Source organism: Grampus griseus (genome assembly GCF_964374135.1).
Source record: "Grampus griseus genome assembly, chromosome: 20".
Lineage (NCBI taxonomy): Eukaryota > Metazoa > Chordata > Mammalia > Artiodactyla > Delphinidae > Grampus > Grampus griseus.
Window position 1 is genome coordinate 10,567,873 of NC_139014.1, and position 15,718 is coordinate 10,583,590.

General features: G+C 46.8%; 1 protein-coding gene across 1 annotated transcript in view; it reads left to right on the top strand.

The window, feature by feature from the left end:
* The window catches only part of CCDC40 (coiled-coil domain 40 molecular ruler complex subunit), a gene marked incomplete at its 5' end in the record, with an annotated part of 42,078 nt that overhangs the window by 3,219 nt on the left and 23,141 nt on the right, over positions 1–15,718 (top strand). Inside the window, 6 exons of the mRNA XM_082678790.1 lie at positions 4,144–4,276; positions 5,159–5,322; positions 6,182–6,265; positions 6,339–6,558; positions 12,239–12,396; positions 12,577–12,699. Coding sequence (XP_082534916.1) covers positions 4,144–4,276; positions 5,159–5,322; positions 6,182–6,265; positions 6,339–6,558; positions 12,239–12,396; positions 12,577–12,699 — 882 coding nt within the window. The remainder of the gene's footprint in view (positions 1–4,143; positions 4,277–5,158; positions 5,323–6,181; positions 6,266–6,338; positions 6,559–12,238; positions 12,397–12,576; positions 12,700–15,718) is intronic.

Consider the following 15,718-nt stretch of genomic DNA (forward strand, 5'->3'; position numbering starts at 1 on the left):
GTTTCCCACAAACAACAATATAATGACTATCAAAATCAAGAAATTATATTACATTACCCAATCATCCTCAGGCCTCCTTCACCAAATGTCCCAGTAATGTCTTTTATAGCAGAGCTCCAGTACGGAGTTGCCTGTTGCCTTCAGCTGCCCAGTTTCTTTAGTCTTCTCAATCTGTCCTTGACCTTGATGACCTTGACACTTTTAAAGGTCACAGGCCAGCTATTTAGTAGAATGTCCCTCAGTTTGGCTTTGCCTGGTATTTCCAGGTTTCCAGGTATGGTTTATGATCCTTCGGCAGGAATGTCACAGAAGGATGCTGTGTTCTCCTGATGTCCTGTCAGGTGATACATCATTTCAGCTTGTCCATTATTGATGATGTTGGCTTGGATCACTTGATGAAAAAAGTGTCAGCCTTATCCACTGTAAAGATACCCCTCACTCCTAGGCATTTAAGAAACACTGTGTGAGAAGGTGCTTTTTTGGTTTAAGATAGGAAAGTGAATATTTATTTCAAATGAGAAAAAACAACAACAGATTACACCATTGTTTTAGGACTTCTTACTTCTCTCAGCAATGTGTACTGTTGTTGCACATCTTTTGTCAGGTTTATCCCTATATATTTTGCATTTTTTAAAAAGAATTTGTGGAATATTTTATTTTATTTTTTTATTTTGTTGGCTACGCTGTGTGGCATGCAGGATCTTAGTTCCCAGACCAGGGATCAAACCCGTGCCCCCTGCAGGGGAAGCGTGGAGTCTTAACCACTGGACCACCAAGGAATTTCCTATTTTGCATTTTTTGATGCCATTATAAATGGTTTCCAATTGTTTGTTGCTAATTTATAGAAATACAATTGATTTTTGTATATCAATCTTATATTCGGCAACATTGCTAATCACCCTTATAGGGTCTAGTAGCTTTTTTTTTTTTGTAGAATCCATAGGACTTTTCATGAAAAGGATTGTGTTGTCTGTGAAAAAAGGCAGTTTAACTTCTTCCTTTCCAATCTGGATGCCCTTTATTTCTTTTTCATGTCTGATTGCACTGACTAGAACCTCCAGTACAATGTCAAATAGTAGTAGTGAGAGCAGGCATCCTTTTTCCAGATTTTAGGGGGAACATTTTCAATCTTCACAGTTGCATATGACGTTAGCTGTGAGTTTTCATAGATGCCTTTTGTCGGGTTGAGGAAGTTCCATCTATTCCTAGTTTGTGGATTTTTTTTTAATCATGAAAGGATGTTGGCTATTGTCAAAAGTGTTTTCTGTGTCTATTGGGAAGATCACGGTTTTTTCTTTTTTAGTTTGTTAATTTGGTGGTTACATTGATTAATTTTCAAATATTAAAACAACTCTTCATTCTGAGATAAACATGGGAGGGATACTCTGAAACTATGGTAACATCCATTCCTCATTAAACTTTCAATTTATTCATGTAAAGTTTCATATCTGTATGGACTCATTGTTTCTCATTTCATTCACTGTGTTATAATTCATTACTATCATTATTTATATTGAGACTCAGATTGTTCCCAATTTGACCCGTGAGCCTATTCAAATTGGCCTTTGTGTCTTTCTGACACATCAGTACCATTCTTTTTTTTCTTTTTTTTCTTAACCACCAGCATCCTTTAGGCACTTCCTTGTTCTCTGGCACAGACTGCCCCAGCCTGAGAACCAGTCATTTCTCCAGGAGCTTGGTTTCTTTTCACGGAACCCTCGACCCCAAACACACCATACACATACACACATACATGTAGCTCACACCAAAACGTCTCTAATTCCAAACACCCTTGACATGGTTCCTGCTAGTTTTCTCCCCTTCTATATTTTAACTCCTTTTTCCAACAGTAGGAGACCTGGTCCCTATTATCCTTAACATATTATTAATTTGATCAATCCCCTGAATGTAACCCTCACTGCACTTCCCTGCCCCCATGTGGACACTCCTCACCCCACTCAGGCTCAGACACACACCCTCACTGGGCCACCCAGACTGTGGACACCCTCATCACCTTGTTGGGCCAACCCCACCCAGGCCAGGCCCCAGTTGTTTGGGCTGTGACTCTCCACACCGGGACCCCTCCTCAGCAGGCCCAGGCCTGACACCTGTGCTATCATGACCCACCTCGGGGACAGTCTCTGGAACCTGCTCTCCTCACCTTGTCCAGGCTCATCACCCCACACTGGACCAAGCCAACCTGTTGGCTTAGGTTTGATTGTTCTAGAAGGGAAGTGAGGGGCAGGGCGGGGCAGGAAAAGAACGTGTAACGTTTCTCCATCATGGACTCTGGGCTGGACACTTCAATGCCTTTGACATGTGTTGTTTCAGTGAATCCTGACAACAACCCTGTGGGGTGGGAACTATTATTATCCTCATAGTTCAGGTGAGGAAACTGAGGGGCCAAGGGACTTCCTTGCCCAGAGGCATGCAGCTGTGATGGCAAACGGTCACTCTGGCTCTGAACAGTGAAGTGACAATCCCTCCCCACCCTGTGAAACCTAGAAGAGTTAATAACTTTAGAGAATGACACAATTCAATATTCGATGACCCCCAATTAAGCTTTATAATTACAAATGATAAGTACATGATCAAAACCACTTTTAAGAATTTAACACAACAAAACAGTGCCCTCCTTTCTAAGAAAGCCAGGACTGGGAATTCCCAGGCGGTCCAGTGGTTAGGACTCTGCTCTTTCATTGCCAAGGGCCCAGGTTCAATCCCTGGTCGGGGAACTAAGATCCCACAAGCCGTGAGTCATGACCAAAAAGTAAATAAATAAAAGATAGCCAGGAGTGTTGAAGTACAGATCACTTGTTGAGCTGTAAAACCAATTTCCATCCTCGAATCTAGTTTCTAGAAAACTCATGAAGAAACAGTCTCCAAATTTGATCAGCCAGAAGGGCAGAGACAAGCCCAAAGAGAGAACCCTACTTCTCTCCTCTCAGCTCTCAGTCTTAAGAAGTAACTTAATCGTGGAGTAGAAGCTGCTGTGTCATTGGGGTGTTCTGACACCTCATTCACGTCTCATTAGGAGAAGCCCTTTCTGGACACCCCAGAGGTGGGCTTTGGACTCTGGGCCCCCATTAATGTCATTGTGGTTCTGGATGCCTCAGAAATCATTTCTAGAAGCAGCATCACCTGAGGAAGTACAATTAGAAAGAACAGGAGCTGGGCGTTGAGATGACCCTTGGCTGGCTGTGCGAACTTAGGCAAGGGCTTCAGCTTCTGTGAGCTGCTTCCCCTACAGATGACAGAAATGACTGGCATCCACCTTGCAGGGTCTTGTGCAGGGTCATTGTCTGTTGTTACTAATATTCACCTATTCATCAGCAGCAGTAATTACTGTCAACAATAATCATCGCAAGAGTCCCCTTTAGAGCTAAAATGGAGCCAGGTGCTTCTATTGAGGGAAAACCTTTTCATATGGAAATGTCCCTAAAGTGAAATAGTTTGAAAGAAGAGAAGAAACAGCCCTCTTGGGAGACCCTGGCCAGGGCTCAGGCTTTCCAGCATCCCTTTATAAAAAGGATGCTCAGAGGTGTTTCTTACCATCCTTGGAGAGAGCAGCATTTGGGAGTAAAGGAACCCACGTCCAGCACACGCCCATGCCTCCGCGTTCACACTTTGCTACAGATCTAGACGGAAAGAGACCACTCCCGATTCCTCATGGGAGTGGCGGTAGGTGTTTTCTGTTTTGACCATTTGCAAAAGCCAAATGTTATGCAAACAATATTCTATTTTTTAAAATAAATTTATTTATTTACTTATTTATTTATGGCTGCGTTGGGTCTTTGTTGCTGCACGTGGGCTTTCTCTAGTTGCAGCGAGCGGGGCAACTTTTCATTGTGGTGCGTGGACTTCTCATTGCCGTGGCTTCTCTTATTGTGGAGCATGGGCTCTAGGCGCGCGGGCTTCAGTAGTTGTGACGCGTGGGCTTAGTTGCTCCGCGGCATGTGGGATCTTCCCAGACCAGGGTTCGAATCCGTGTCCCCTGCAATGGCAGGTGGATTTTTAACCACTGCGCCACCAGGGAAGTCCACAACTGTGTTGAATTGAACACTGTAATGAATTAACTCCTTTGTCCTGACTAAACCCTCATAAATTCAGATTTGGTTGTTTTTGCTCTAAAATCAATCCCAGGGAGCGCTCCGGCAGAAGGTCTTTCCTCTGGGGGCTCAGCACTGCCTCGGACAGAGCCGGGGGAGCAGCAACACATCCCTGGACTTTGACGAGCCGCCTCTGGTTACCGAGGGCCCCTCCACGCAGGAGCCAGGTATTGTGGGACAAGCCCCTTCACACGCCCTTCTACGCGAGGGCTGCCACTCATTCACCACCTGTTACCTTGATTCCTGTTGTGCTGTGAGCCAAAAGATAAAAATATCATTAACAGATATGGATAACACATGTGGAGCATTTTTCTGTTTTATCTCATTTAATCCTTACCCTAACCCAGTGAGGTAGGCACTGTTCTCCATTTTAGAGACCCTAAGCATCATTAAGTAACCCAACCGTGTAAGCTCACCCCTAAACATGTGTCTGTTTGCTGACTTTCCAAGGCTTTCCCGGCACACCCTTATCTTTCCACTTGGCTCCGGTATCCCAGTGTTGAGTACGTGGGAAAGCAGATTGGGTTTTTTTATCTTCCATGTGATGGGTGTGTGTGGATGGTCCAGCTAACAAGCCTCACGTCGCTCACAAGCAGCAGGCAGACAGCACACATCTAAAGGAGTTAGAAACAGAACAGGATCTCTGCAGCTCAGGAAGGGAGAGAAGTTGAAACTAGAGCCTCACTGATTTCTTTTCAATTATATCTGTTTTCCATTAAAAAAAAAATCTAGTCCATCATTAAGAAGCCACCTTTCTGTTCACTATTTATGTATTAAAAAGTACCAACAAAATGTGTTTCCTTCTTGTCTACCTTTAAAGTGCAATCCTTTCTACAGAATGTGTTGAATCAGCTAGTAGAAAATTCATGAGCAGAAGACCCTGTGAATAGCACTTGTGAACCCTAACCCAAAGGGGTGCCTTTTGTTTCTTTTTTCCATCATGTTGCACGAAACTGGGCGTCAGCTTTGCCTGATAATTCCTCCAGAGAAGCACTCTCTCTATTAACTCCTCAGTGATGTTTGTTGTTCCCCACTACTCGTCCCCCCAGAGCCTGATGCCCACCCCGGGGAAGGAGCCACATCCTCATTCCTGGACAGGACCCAGCAGTTAAGCATGGCCGAGGAAGGAAGCCTGGTGGAGAGTGTGGAGTCTGAGGCCAGCGACGAAGCCGAAGAAGACAGATCCCAGCTGGTGGTTTTGGACCCAAACCATGTAAGGAAACATTCTGGAGTTTTGCTTTTGCCCCATGCAGACGAAGATGGACTTAGAGACACTCCTACACCTGCCCTGTAGGCCCTGCCCTGCCCCGAGCCTCCACGGCCCACCCTCCACCTGGCAAATGCCACACTCAGGTCTCACCTGCTCCCTGAATGGATTACCTGCAGGGTTTGAGCTGCCACCTTGTAAAGTTTATTCTCCCTCTAAGTTCATTCACTCAGAGTCAGCATTTCCCAGCCTCCACACTATAGACGTTTGGGGCCGGATCACTCTTTGTGGTGGGGGCTTCCTGGGCACTGTAGGATGCTGAGCAGCGTCCCTGGGGCCTCCACCCACTAAATGCCAGTAGCACCCCCTTAGTTGTGACGGCCAGAAATGTCTCCAGACTGGGTATTGGGTGGGCGCAAAATCACCCCCACTGATAGCCACTGCCTTGAGTGTCCCACCCCTCTGGCAAGTGGGGAGGGCAGGTCTTGGTTGGATGAACCTCTTTGGAAAGACTTGGTGCTCCCGGTACCACGGGAAGGATCAGGGCTGCACTGGGAAAAGGGGCTGAGAGTTCATTTGGTGCTGGCATCCCAGGCACTGCTCATCACTGCCCTCTGGCCCCAGGGATTAAACCAGGACCACTGCCCCAGCCCACCCTGTCATTTTGCACTCAGGTCCTTCAGTGCCTAGGGTGAGACCACAAGTGCCTTGAATTTGTGGTTTCTGGAATAAGAATCCTGGGCAGAAGTGGGGAGCACCCAGCGTGGAGGTCATTTCTGCCGTCCCCTGCCAAGAGTTGTGGCAATTCAGGCTAAGCCCTGGAGGGGACAGCACAGTAACCGGCTGTGCTCTTCCACTGTTTTAGCCCCTGATGATAAGATTCCAGGCTGCCCTGAAGAACTATCTTAACCGGCAAATAGAGAAACTGAGGCTGGAACTTCAAGAGCTGGTGCGTACCTGTCCTGCTTTCCACCTGGCTGTGCACCCGCATCTCCATGACCCAGCTTCTCTCTCTGGTGCAGGGCGTGGCCACCAAGCAAAGCCGAATCCAGAGGCAGGAGCTGGGGGTGGACCTTTACGGGGTCCAGCAGCACCTGGCCCGCCTGCAGATGCAGCTCGAGAAGAGCCACGACCGCCACTCGATCACAGCGTGCGAGAGGCGGAGGAAGGAGGAGGAGCTGCAGAGCGTGCGCCTGCGCTACGCCAGGACCTGCGAGACCGCCGGCGAGGAGCGCAAGAAGCGTAAGGCGGCCCCGTGTCCTCGCAGGCATCCCCGTGGCGCGGCCCCGCGTGCCATAGACACCCCAAGGGGCATCCTCACATGCCTTCGTATCCCTGAATGCCATTGCAACCTGGTGGGGTGTTCCCACGTGCCATCATGACCCCGAGGGGTGTCCCCACATGCCATCGCAGGACTTCATGAAAGGCAAGCTGTGTTCCCGTACTGGAGGGGTTCCCAAACTTTTGGAGGAAGGAAAACATAAATGTCTTAAAATGCACCTAATTAGGCAAAGTAGCAAACACTGAAAGCCGGCAGGTGGGGTATTTGGAGTCAAAAGCGGGAAAGGCGGGCTTCCCTGGTGGCGCAGTGGTTAAGAATCCGTCTGCCAATGCAGGGGACACAGGTTCGATCCCTGGTCCGGGAAGATCCCACATGCCGAGGAGCAACTAAGCCCGTGCACCACAACTGCTGAGCATGTGCTCTGGAGCCCGTGAGCCACAACTACTGAAGCTCGTGCGCCTAGAGCCTGTGCTCCGCAGCAAGAGAAGCCACCACAGTGAGAAGCCCGTGCGCAGCAACAAAGACCCAATGCAGCCAAAAATTAATTAATTAATTAATTAAAAAAATGCTGGAGAGGCTGGTGGGCTGCTGGGGTTGAAGATGGGGTATCCAGAAGGCAGGGAAGAGCAGGGATGGGCAGAGTTTAAATAGGTGGGGAGGTACAGGTGAGGCCAATCCAAAGCGCAGGAGCCCATGGTCCAGAGCCCTGCAGCCCCACGATGTGTGGCAGATTACGGGGAATAGGTGGCTCTGGAGCAGAAGAGACAGTGAGGGTGCGACTAGTCACCGTGCACTGTTCCTACCAAAGCAACAGCTCTGCACGGAGCGGAAGTCGTGGGCCACAGTGAACAGCGTGGTCACAGCAGGCTATTTCAGTTGTTGTGGTTTTTCATGTTTCCAACTTTCTTTATCAACTCTGTATTACTATAATAATGGGAAAAATAACCTAGAAGAATTTGGGAGAAACCAAAATCACACGTATATCCCAACTGTGGATGGAAAGAAGCATTTTGGACCCTGAGAAATGCAGGAGAGTTTTCTGGACAGAGTTGGGGAAGAGCACCCCTCCCTGAGTATCAGCAAATTAACAGAATCTACCAAAAAGAGAAGAGCACGACATTCACACTAAAACAATGGAGCCACATCCTCCGGATATAACAGAATTTAGACCAGTCTGAAAGAGGACACAGGTCTCCCACCCCCTCCACACAGGAGAAGTGAGTGCCCACCAACACCCCTCATCAGATCCTCGAGGTGTGGATGGGCTTCTGGAAAGATCCAGTCATCTTCGTGGACACTCTGTCCTTTCTGGAAGTCACCAGGTAGCAGGAGCAGAAGCTGTTCAACCAAGCAAGGACCCACCTAACGGCACCTTTTCTCCCCTCTTCAGACTAAAGAACTCGGGTGGCGGTCCCAGCCCTGCCTACCAGGTGCCGCCACTGCACTGTCCCATAGGTGAAACGTGGGGCTTGGCCTCTGGAGAATGTCCACAGTTGACCTTCTCACTTAGGAGGGGGGTGGAGCCCACCAGTCAGTAAACCTTCACATCCAAATGTGAGTCATCAGTGGCAATCCCCATACAGGAGAGCAGACGCCTCCACAGACACAGACCGGGTTCCGAAAACATAGCATACGCCAGCTGGTGTTCGACGTGAGATTTTAGAGGACATCGTATCAGTCAAATGAGAACCAACTATTAGGGAAAAGGATACTCGGAATTAAAATATAGAATCACCCCCCACACCCCGCCAGAAGTACTATATAGGCAAATCAGCACTGCTGGAAATTGAACAATTGAACTTGTGTCTAAAAGGCCAGTTTGAGGAATTCTGCCCAGAATTCAAAGCAAAAACTCAAAGTGATGGACGTTTTGAGAAGGAGATAAAAGACATGGACTGTAGGTCTGGTAAAGTCAGTATCCATGAGATAGAAATTCCAGGAGATTAGGGGCATTAACCAGTGACATCAGAGGAAAACATTTGCATGAGTTCAAGAAAGATGAATCTTCAGATGTAAAGTCTCATGGAGGGCCAGATGGGTGGAAGAAAAAATAAACATGCCTAGACATAGTTGGTGAAATTTTTAAATTCCAAAGGTAAAGGGAAAAAATGCCATAGGATTACAGACAGGACCAAACCAGACACTTCCTATGTTATTTAACCCACAAGTGGGTGGAAAATTTGGGAAACTCTTCCCAGGCTTTTTTTTTTTTTTTTTTTGGCTGCATTGGGTCTTTGCTGTGCATGGGCTTTCTTTAGTTGCAGTGAGCAGGGGCTATTCTTCGTTGCGGTGCGCGGGCTTCTCATTGCGGTGGCTTCTCTTGTTGCGGAGCACCAGCTCTAGGTGCATAGGCTTCAACAGTTGTGACACGTGGGCTCAGTAGCTGTGGCTCGCGGGCTGTAGAGCACAGGCCCAGCAGTTGTGACCCACGGGCTTAGTTGCTCTGCAGCATGTGGGATCATCCCAGACCAGGGCTTGAACCCGTGTCCCCTGCATTGGCAGGCAGATTCTTAACCACTGCGCCACCAGGGACACCACGCCTCCCCCCGCCCCACACACCCCACCCCAGGCTTATTTTACAATGTTCAGTATAATCCTTACTGGAAAAGCTTACAACGTACAAAAACAGAAAACTATAAAGTGTTCCTACTTATGAGGTGTAAAAATCCTAAATAAAATATTAGCAAATATTAAATTTTTACTCAGCAACAAAAGATTAAGTTCAGCAATATATGAGAAGAAAAATACCTCCTAGTCAAGAGGGCTTAATTCTGGAATAATTTGAAATTAGGAAATCTACTGATTCATTGCATTATATTCTTAAAGGAGAGAGAACAAATAGATTTTCTGGGTGGATGTCAAATGGGTGTTTGGATAAAACTCATTGTCAATCCTAAACTAGGATAGAAGGAAAGTTCATTGTAAGTATTTATCAGCAACTAACAAGGCAGTTTTACTCAGAGGAAAGCCCTGTAGTAATCATAGTTAAGGAATGAGACGAGGATGCATTGTTTTGGAAGTTCCAGCCATGAAAGAAAACAGGAAAAATAAACGAAGTATAGATTCTGGATATGAAGTCATGGAACTCATTCTCCACCAATGGTGTGATTGTTTACCTAGCAGATTCAAGATCACTGATGAAAAGCTAAAAAAAACAGTAAGAAATCTATAAAGTAACTGAATACCAGAGCTATAATTTTCTTTTCTACCAGTCATATCCAATTATGAATTATAATTTTTTAAAACCTCATCCATAATAGCTATAACAACCATAAAATACTGAGGAGTAAGTCTAACAAGAAGCAAGTGAACCTATCTGAGGAAAAACAATAAAATTTTACTAAAGGACATAACGCAGATTTAAATAAATGGAACAATCATGTAACCAAATGAGAGGAAACAAATGTCATTTCTCTCCAAATTAATAAGTAGTTCAATGCAAGTCCAGTTAAAATCCACGATGGGATGTTTTGGGTGAACTTGAATTTATTTAACACAGTTATTATTTTCAAGAAGTAATAATACAAAATTAAGGCACTCTGGAGTCTCCCCAACCCCAGCCTCCAGCCACCTCCACAGAGGCACATGGTATTATTGATTCTTGTGTATTCTTTTAAAGATGTTTTTGCATATAAAAGCAAAGCTACAAGAGTTGTGGTATTTTTTCTATATTTTTTACACAAGTAGCTGCATATTATACCCAATGCTCTGTTCCTTGCTTTTTTTCCCTTATCAATGCATGCGTGCAATACCTAAAAAGCTCTCCAATGATTTTCAAGTTCCAAGTTCACTCGGAACACTAAATGCACAAGAATATCCAAGAAAATGGTGAAAAGGAAGGATAATGAAGGGAAATTGTCCTATCAGGTATCAAAACACAGTATCAATCTACAGCAATAGAAACAAAATGGCACTAGAGAAAAAATGGGCAAACAGATCAATAGTGCGGAGTAGGGAGTTCCAGGAAATTTACTCAGGAATTTAGCTATTTACTGCAAATTGAAAGTACAGGTTGTATTTTTAAATCACTAAATATTTTTGATCATTTGACCACCTGAAAATAAACACTTAGACTCCTATTTCACACTAAACAAATCCCGTTGACCCTGCAAATCTCTCTGGCTTCCTCTTCTGACACCAGGTCAAGAAAACTCTGCTTCTAGAGTGCTCAACTGCTCAGGTCAGGCCCACCTGATCATTTCCCTTTTTGCCACAAAACACAATCACAGGAGTGACACTGGGGGCAGAGGTCATGGGAGGCATTTGAGACTCTAGCCACCCTGTTTTTATTACGTGAAGGGCCCTTTGAAGCCTAATAGGTAAAAGACGACTATCCCACCCGTAGAAGGGCCAATGGTATGAGCGGGCAAGTCGGAGAAGGAAAAGGACAGCTGGTCTTCAAACTGTGAAAACAGACTTGATTTCACTAATGTTGAAAGAATACAAATTAAAAAGAATATTTGAAATATTGACTCTCAGTCACTCAGCCAGGAAAGGATAGAGGGGCAGAAGTGAGTGCCCTGAAGGATGGGTGGGCAAGCTTTCTGATTCAGGTGGGGGTGGGTTAGTTGGCACCCTCTGCCATAGAAAAGGGCCACAGACTGGGCGGCTTGAAGAACAGAAGTTTGTCTTCTTGTCATTCTGGAGGCCAGATGTCCAAGATAAGGTGTTGGCAGGGTGTTTCCTCCTGAGGCCAATCTCCTGGGCTTGTAGACAGCTGTCTTCTCCTTGTGTCCTCACAAAGTCATCCTCTGTGCGTCTGTGTCCTAACCTACTCTTCTCATAAAGACACCAGTTGTTAGGGCCCACCCTAGTGACCTCATTTTATCTTAATTACCTCTTTAAAGACCCTCTCCCAAAATACACCTCCACCCCAGTCCACCCGGCAACCACTCTTTCTACAAAACCTCCCCCCCTCGTTTCCCTGCATTTGCTCCATTCCCCTCCCCTACAACTCTTAGCCACACAGGAGCCGAAGAATTCTCTAGTGTTAGAGTTTTTACAGTCATCTTAGATGTAAAAAAAAAAACAAATTATTTTTCAAGTTTAAGTTCATCCTTCAAAAACACCTAACTCCAACATGATATTCACCCAGCAGCCTTTTGATCTATAAATCGATTTTCTGTTTAGATCAACCCACGGAATAAGGAATGCTCTACACAAGTGAGCCAACAGTTACTGGTTGAAGTCTATCTCCCTAAATAAACTGGTGTTCTACCTTATAAATCAATCTCATGTGGGTTTCGTTCCAAGAAACCCGTGCTTCAGTAGTGCTCAGCCCACCCTTCAGGCTGGTTTCCTCCCAGGGGATTTAGGACTGTACGTGAGATTGCCAACCTCTAAGTGGTAAGAAATCTGTAAAATTCACATAAGGCCTCCTAACCTTGACACTGTTTCAGAACATCCTTAGACACGGAGAATCTCTAATATGTGGTGGGAATGGAGGGCTTATTGCAGTTGGCGGGCATAGATTACGTATATTTCATCTCTCCAACTAGACTGTAAAGTCTTTGATGGCAAAGGTATGGGTCTTTGTAGTTTAAAGGCTGTTTCCCAGACCCACCCCACAGTGTGGGGAGGGGTGCTGCTTCCACGATGTCTGGTGTGCGATGCTGGGACACCCTCCCCCTCTCTCCCCAGTGGCAGCTCTGCAAACTGAGGTGGAGACCCTGGCTCTGCATCTCTTCTACATGCAGAACATAGACCAGGACGTGCGTGACGACATCCGGTTGATGAAGCGAGTCGTGAAGAAGTCGGAAGCCGAGCGCATGCGGGCCGAGTTGGAGAAGAAGCAGCAGGTGTTCTGCAAAAATGATGCCCGTGTGACTGTTTGCCACATCTTTGATTTCCTGATCTGATCAGCCCTGCCCCTGCGTGAATACCGCAGCCCTGGGGGCCATGCCCAGCATGGGGTTGCTGACATGGGTTGAGGTTGCTGGGGACCCATCTCACTGTGCATCTCGTCCCCTCCCTTCCAGGACCTGCACGTGGACCAGCTGACCACCCGAGCCAACCAGCTGGAAGAACAGATTGCCCTGTTCGAGGCCCAGTACCGCGCGCAGGCTGAGGACACCCGGACGCTCAGGAAGGCAGTGAGCGAGGTAAGCGCTCAGTGGCACAGGTGCCATCTGACAGCGCCCAGGCAGTGCCTGCATGCCTGCAAGGAGACTGACTGAGCCCCCAGTTAGCCGGCCAGCCTCCTGCACATCTGTCTGTCCTCATAAGCGTCTCAGAGCATCTGGCTGACCCACGTTGGGGACGCAGTAGATACCAGCTGACTGGTGGCCAGTATTCTTATTCCCACTGTAGCCAGGGATAGACTGAAAGGCCCCTCAGGAGATGGGACATTCTGTCCTGCTTGCTGAGGCATCCTTAGCAAGTTCCTTCAGGCCTCTTTCGGAGAGGGCTGAAGTCTCCCTACCCATTCTCAGCCTGGGCAGGCAGTGCTCCAGGGCAGTGCCCACATCTCCCTTCCCGTGTGGAGTAAGGGAGGGCCCGGGTTCAGTGCAGCTCCCAGTTCAGTGGCCAGCACTGGAAAGCAAAGTGGCTGTGACCTTTTTTTTTTTAATCTGTGAGTCACCATCTGCATTCATACGTGCAGTGATGACACAAAGGAAACAACACACTTTTATTGAAGGAGAGACAGATGGGCTTGAACAAACGAACAAACACACCTGGGTCCACATGGGAAAGCACCCAGTGCTTGCCAACCTATGAATATACTTAATCTAGAATGTGCTCCCATCAGAACCTCAGGGGGGAAAAAACTTCTTAGTTAGCAAAGTGATTCTTAATTTTATCTGAAAAGTAAATTCAGAGGACTAGCAGAGAATTGTCCAGGGGGGAAGGTTCATGAAGGCTGGCCCACGGTCCCAGTTTGCCCAGAAATGACACATTTCCCGAGACGTGGGACTTTCTGGGCTAGAACCAGGGGAGTCCAGGACAAACCGGGATGGTGGGTCCACCTAGCATTAAATACTATAAAGCCCTAGAGGCTAAAATAATGAATTACTGGAGTCAGGGACCGACAGGTAGGCTGTGGGAGCCTGTGAGCGAGCTCAGAATCAAGGAAACGTTTATATAGAAATTTCATGGATTATAAATTAATGGAGAGCAAGTGAATTATGCACCCAGTGGTGTTGGGACATTTGGTTAATCATTTGGGGAAAAAAATCAAATCTTTTCCTCATACCACACACTAAAATAAATTCCACATGGGCTCAAGGATTGAAACAAGGGAAACTGTACCAGAAGAAAGAAAATGAGAAATATTTATAAAGCCCTGGATTGGAGAGGCCTTTCCAAGCATAACACCAGTAAGTTTGGTGGTATAAAGAGATTTTGAAAATCGATTCAGAATCTGCCGTGTGCGATTCTGCTCTGTGATGATTGTGTACACACACACGATGCTGTAGTTCTCTTTCATTACGTCTTTTTTGCCTCCCGCCCCTCCCTGCTGGCTGTGTGCCATCGGGGCAGGGCCGTCCCACGTTTGTTCACCCTGCACCCAGAACAGGGGGGCCCATGGCAGGTGCGACACAGACATTGACGACAGATGAGGGCGGGACAGGGGTTCTGCCACCAAGTTGGCAAAGATGAACAAGGCAGGGGAATCGGGGCTCCCACACTGCTGGTGGGGGTGCAGTCTGTCTTCATCAAGATCCTTATCCAAGGGCAATACTGTACTGCATGTCAGGGACACCCACCCTGCTCCCCAGCAAGCTCTCCCAAAATGTCACTTTTTGGACTTCATTCCAGGGAAAATAGGCATGCAAATAAAATTTCTGTATACATTACATACTTCACGAACAAAATGAATAGAGAGTCACTGGGGACACAGTGCTGTGTGTGATAACCAAGAAAGTCCCAAGAAGAGGATATTGGTTAAACAAATTATGATATATCCATGCAGTGGAGGACAATCCCACCAATAAAATAAATATTTGCTGGCATGGAAACCCATTCACAATATGCTACTTTTTATTTTCATTTTTAATATTTATTTATTTGGCTGCATCGGGTCTTAGTTGCAGCACATGGGATCTTAGTTGTGGCATGCAAACTCTTAGTTGCGGCTTGTGGGCTCTTAGTTGCGGCATGCACGTAGGATCTAGTTCCCTGACCAGGGATTGAACCCTGGCCCCCTGCACTGGGAGCGCAGAGTCGTAACCGCTGGACCACCAGGGAAGTCCTGCTACTTTTTAATACTAAGTTACAAAACAGTAATAGGATATGATTGCTTACACACACACACACACACACACACACACACACACACACAACACACACACAGGAAGATAACACCAGGGTGTTAGAAATGGTAAACTCTAAGTTGTGGGATTCTTTTTATTTTCTTTTTGCTTATTTCCATATTCTAATTTGAGTAGAATAAACACTTTTTAAAATGAGAAGTGTGTTTAAAACATTTAAAGACTGAATTCAGCCTCGATTTTTGCATCTCAGCCTGTACCTTGGTCAGCAAGCCTTCGTCCGGCAGCCTTGGGGACTCGGGGGGCACCTGCCTCTGGCTGAACAGCTCCACACAGCCCAGCCTGGGGAGGAGCCCAGTGGTTTTGGTACCTACTGCCTCGGCCGGGCACTGTTGGGCAGTGCACAACCTACTCCACGGCACAGAGCAACCTCCTCAGTTAATAACTTACCCAAATCTGGAAATGTCTCACCAGTCATGGTATAATTAATTCATACCACTTTATGCTCTATAATAATAATAATGAATAGATGATTTTTTAAAGCCCTGACACCTGAGAGTGGGATCCCCAGGGGTGACGCCTCCTTTCACGTCCAGCTCCACCCTTTTATTGTACCTTTGAGTGTTCAAGGCCACTCTGACTTCCTCCAGCATCTACCATGCACATCCACCAAGAGCAGACGCTGCTGGGACTCAGCACCTCCACAAAGATGCTCGTGGCCTAATGGGGGTCTCACCCAAGCTCCCATTCAGCACCCCTTCCGGGAATCAGCACGAGGCCAACTTGCTAACGGTGCAATGATTCCACTGAAATGACCCATCAGGACATTCTGAGCACCACGTGACACAGCAATTGTGGTCGAGCTAAGAACGTGCTGGGCATACAGGCACCATCCCCTCTGATCCGACGG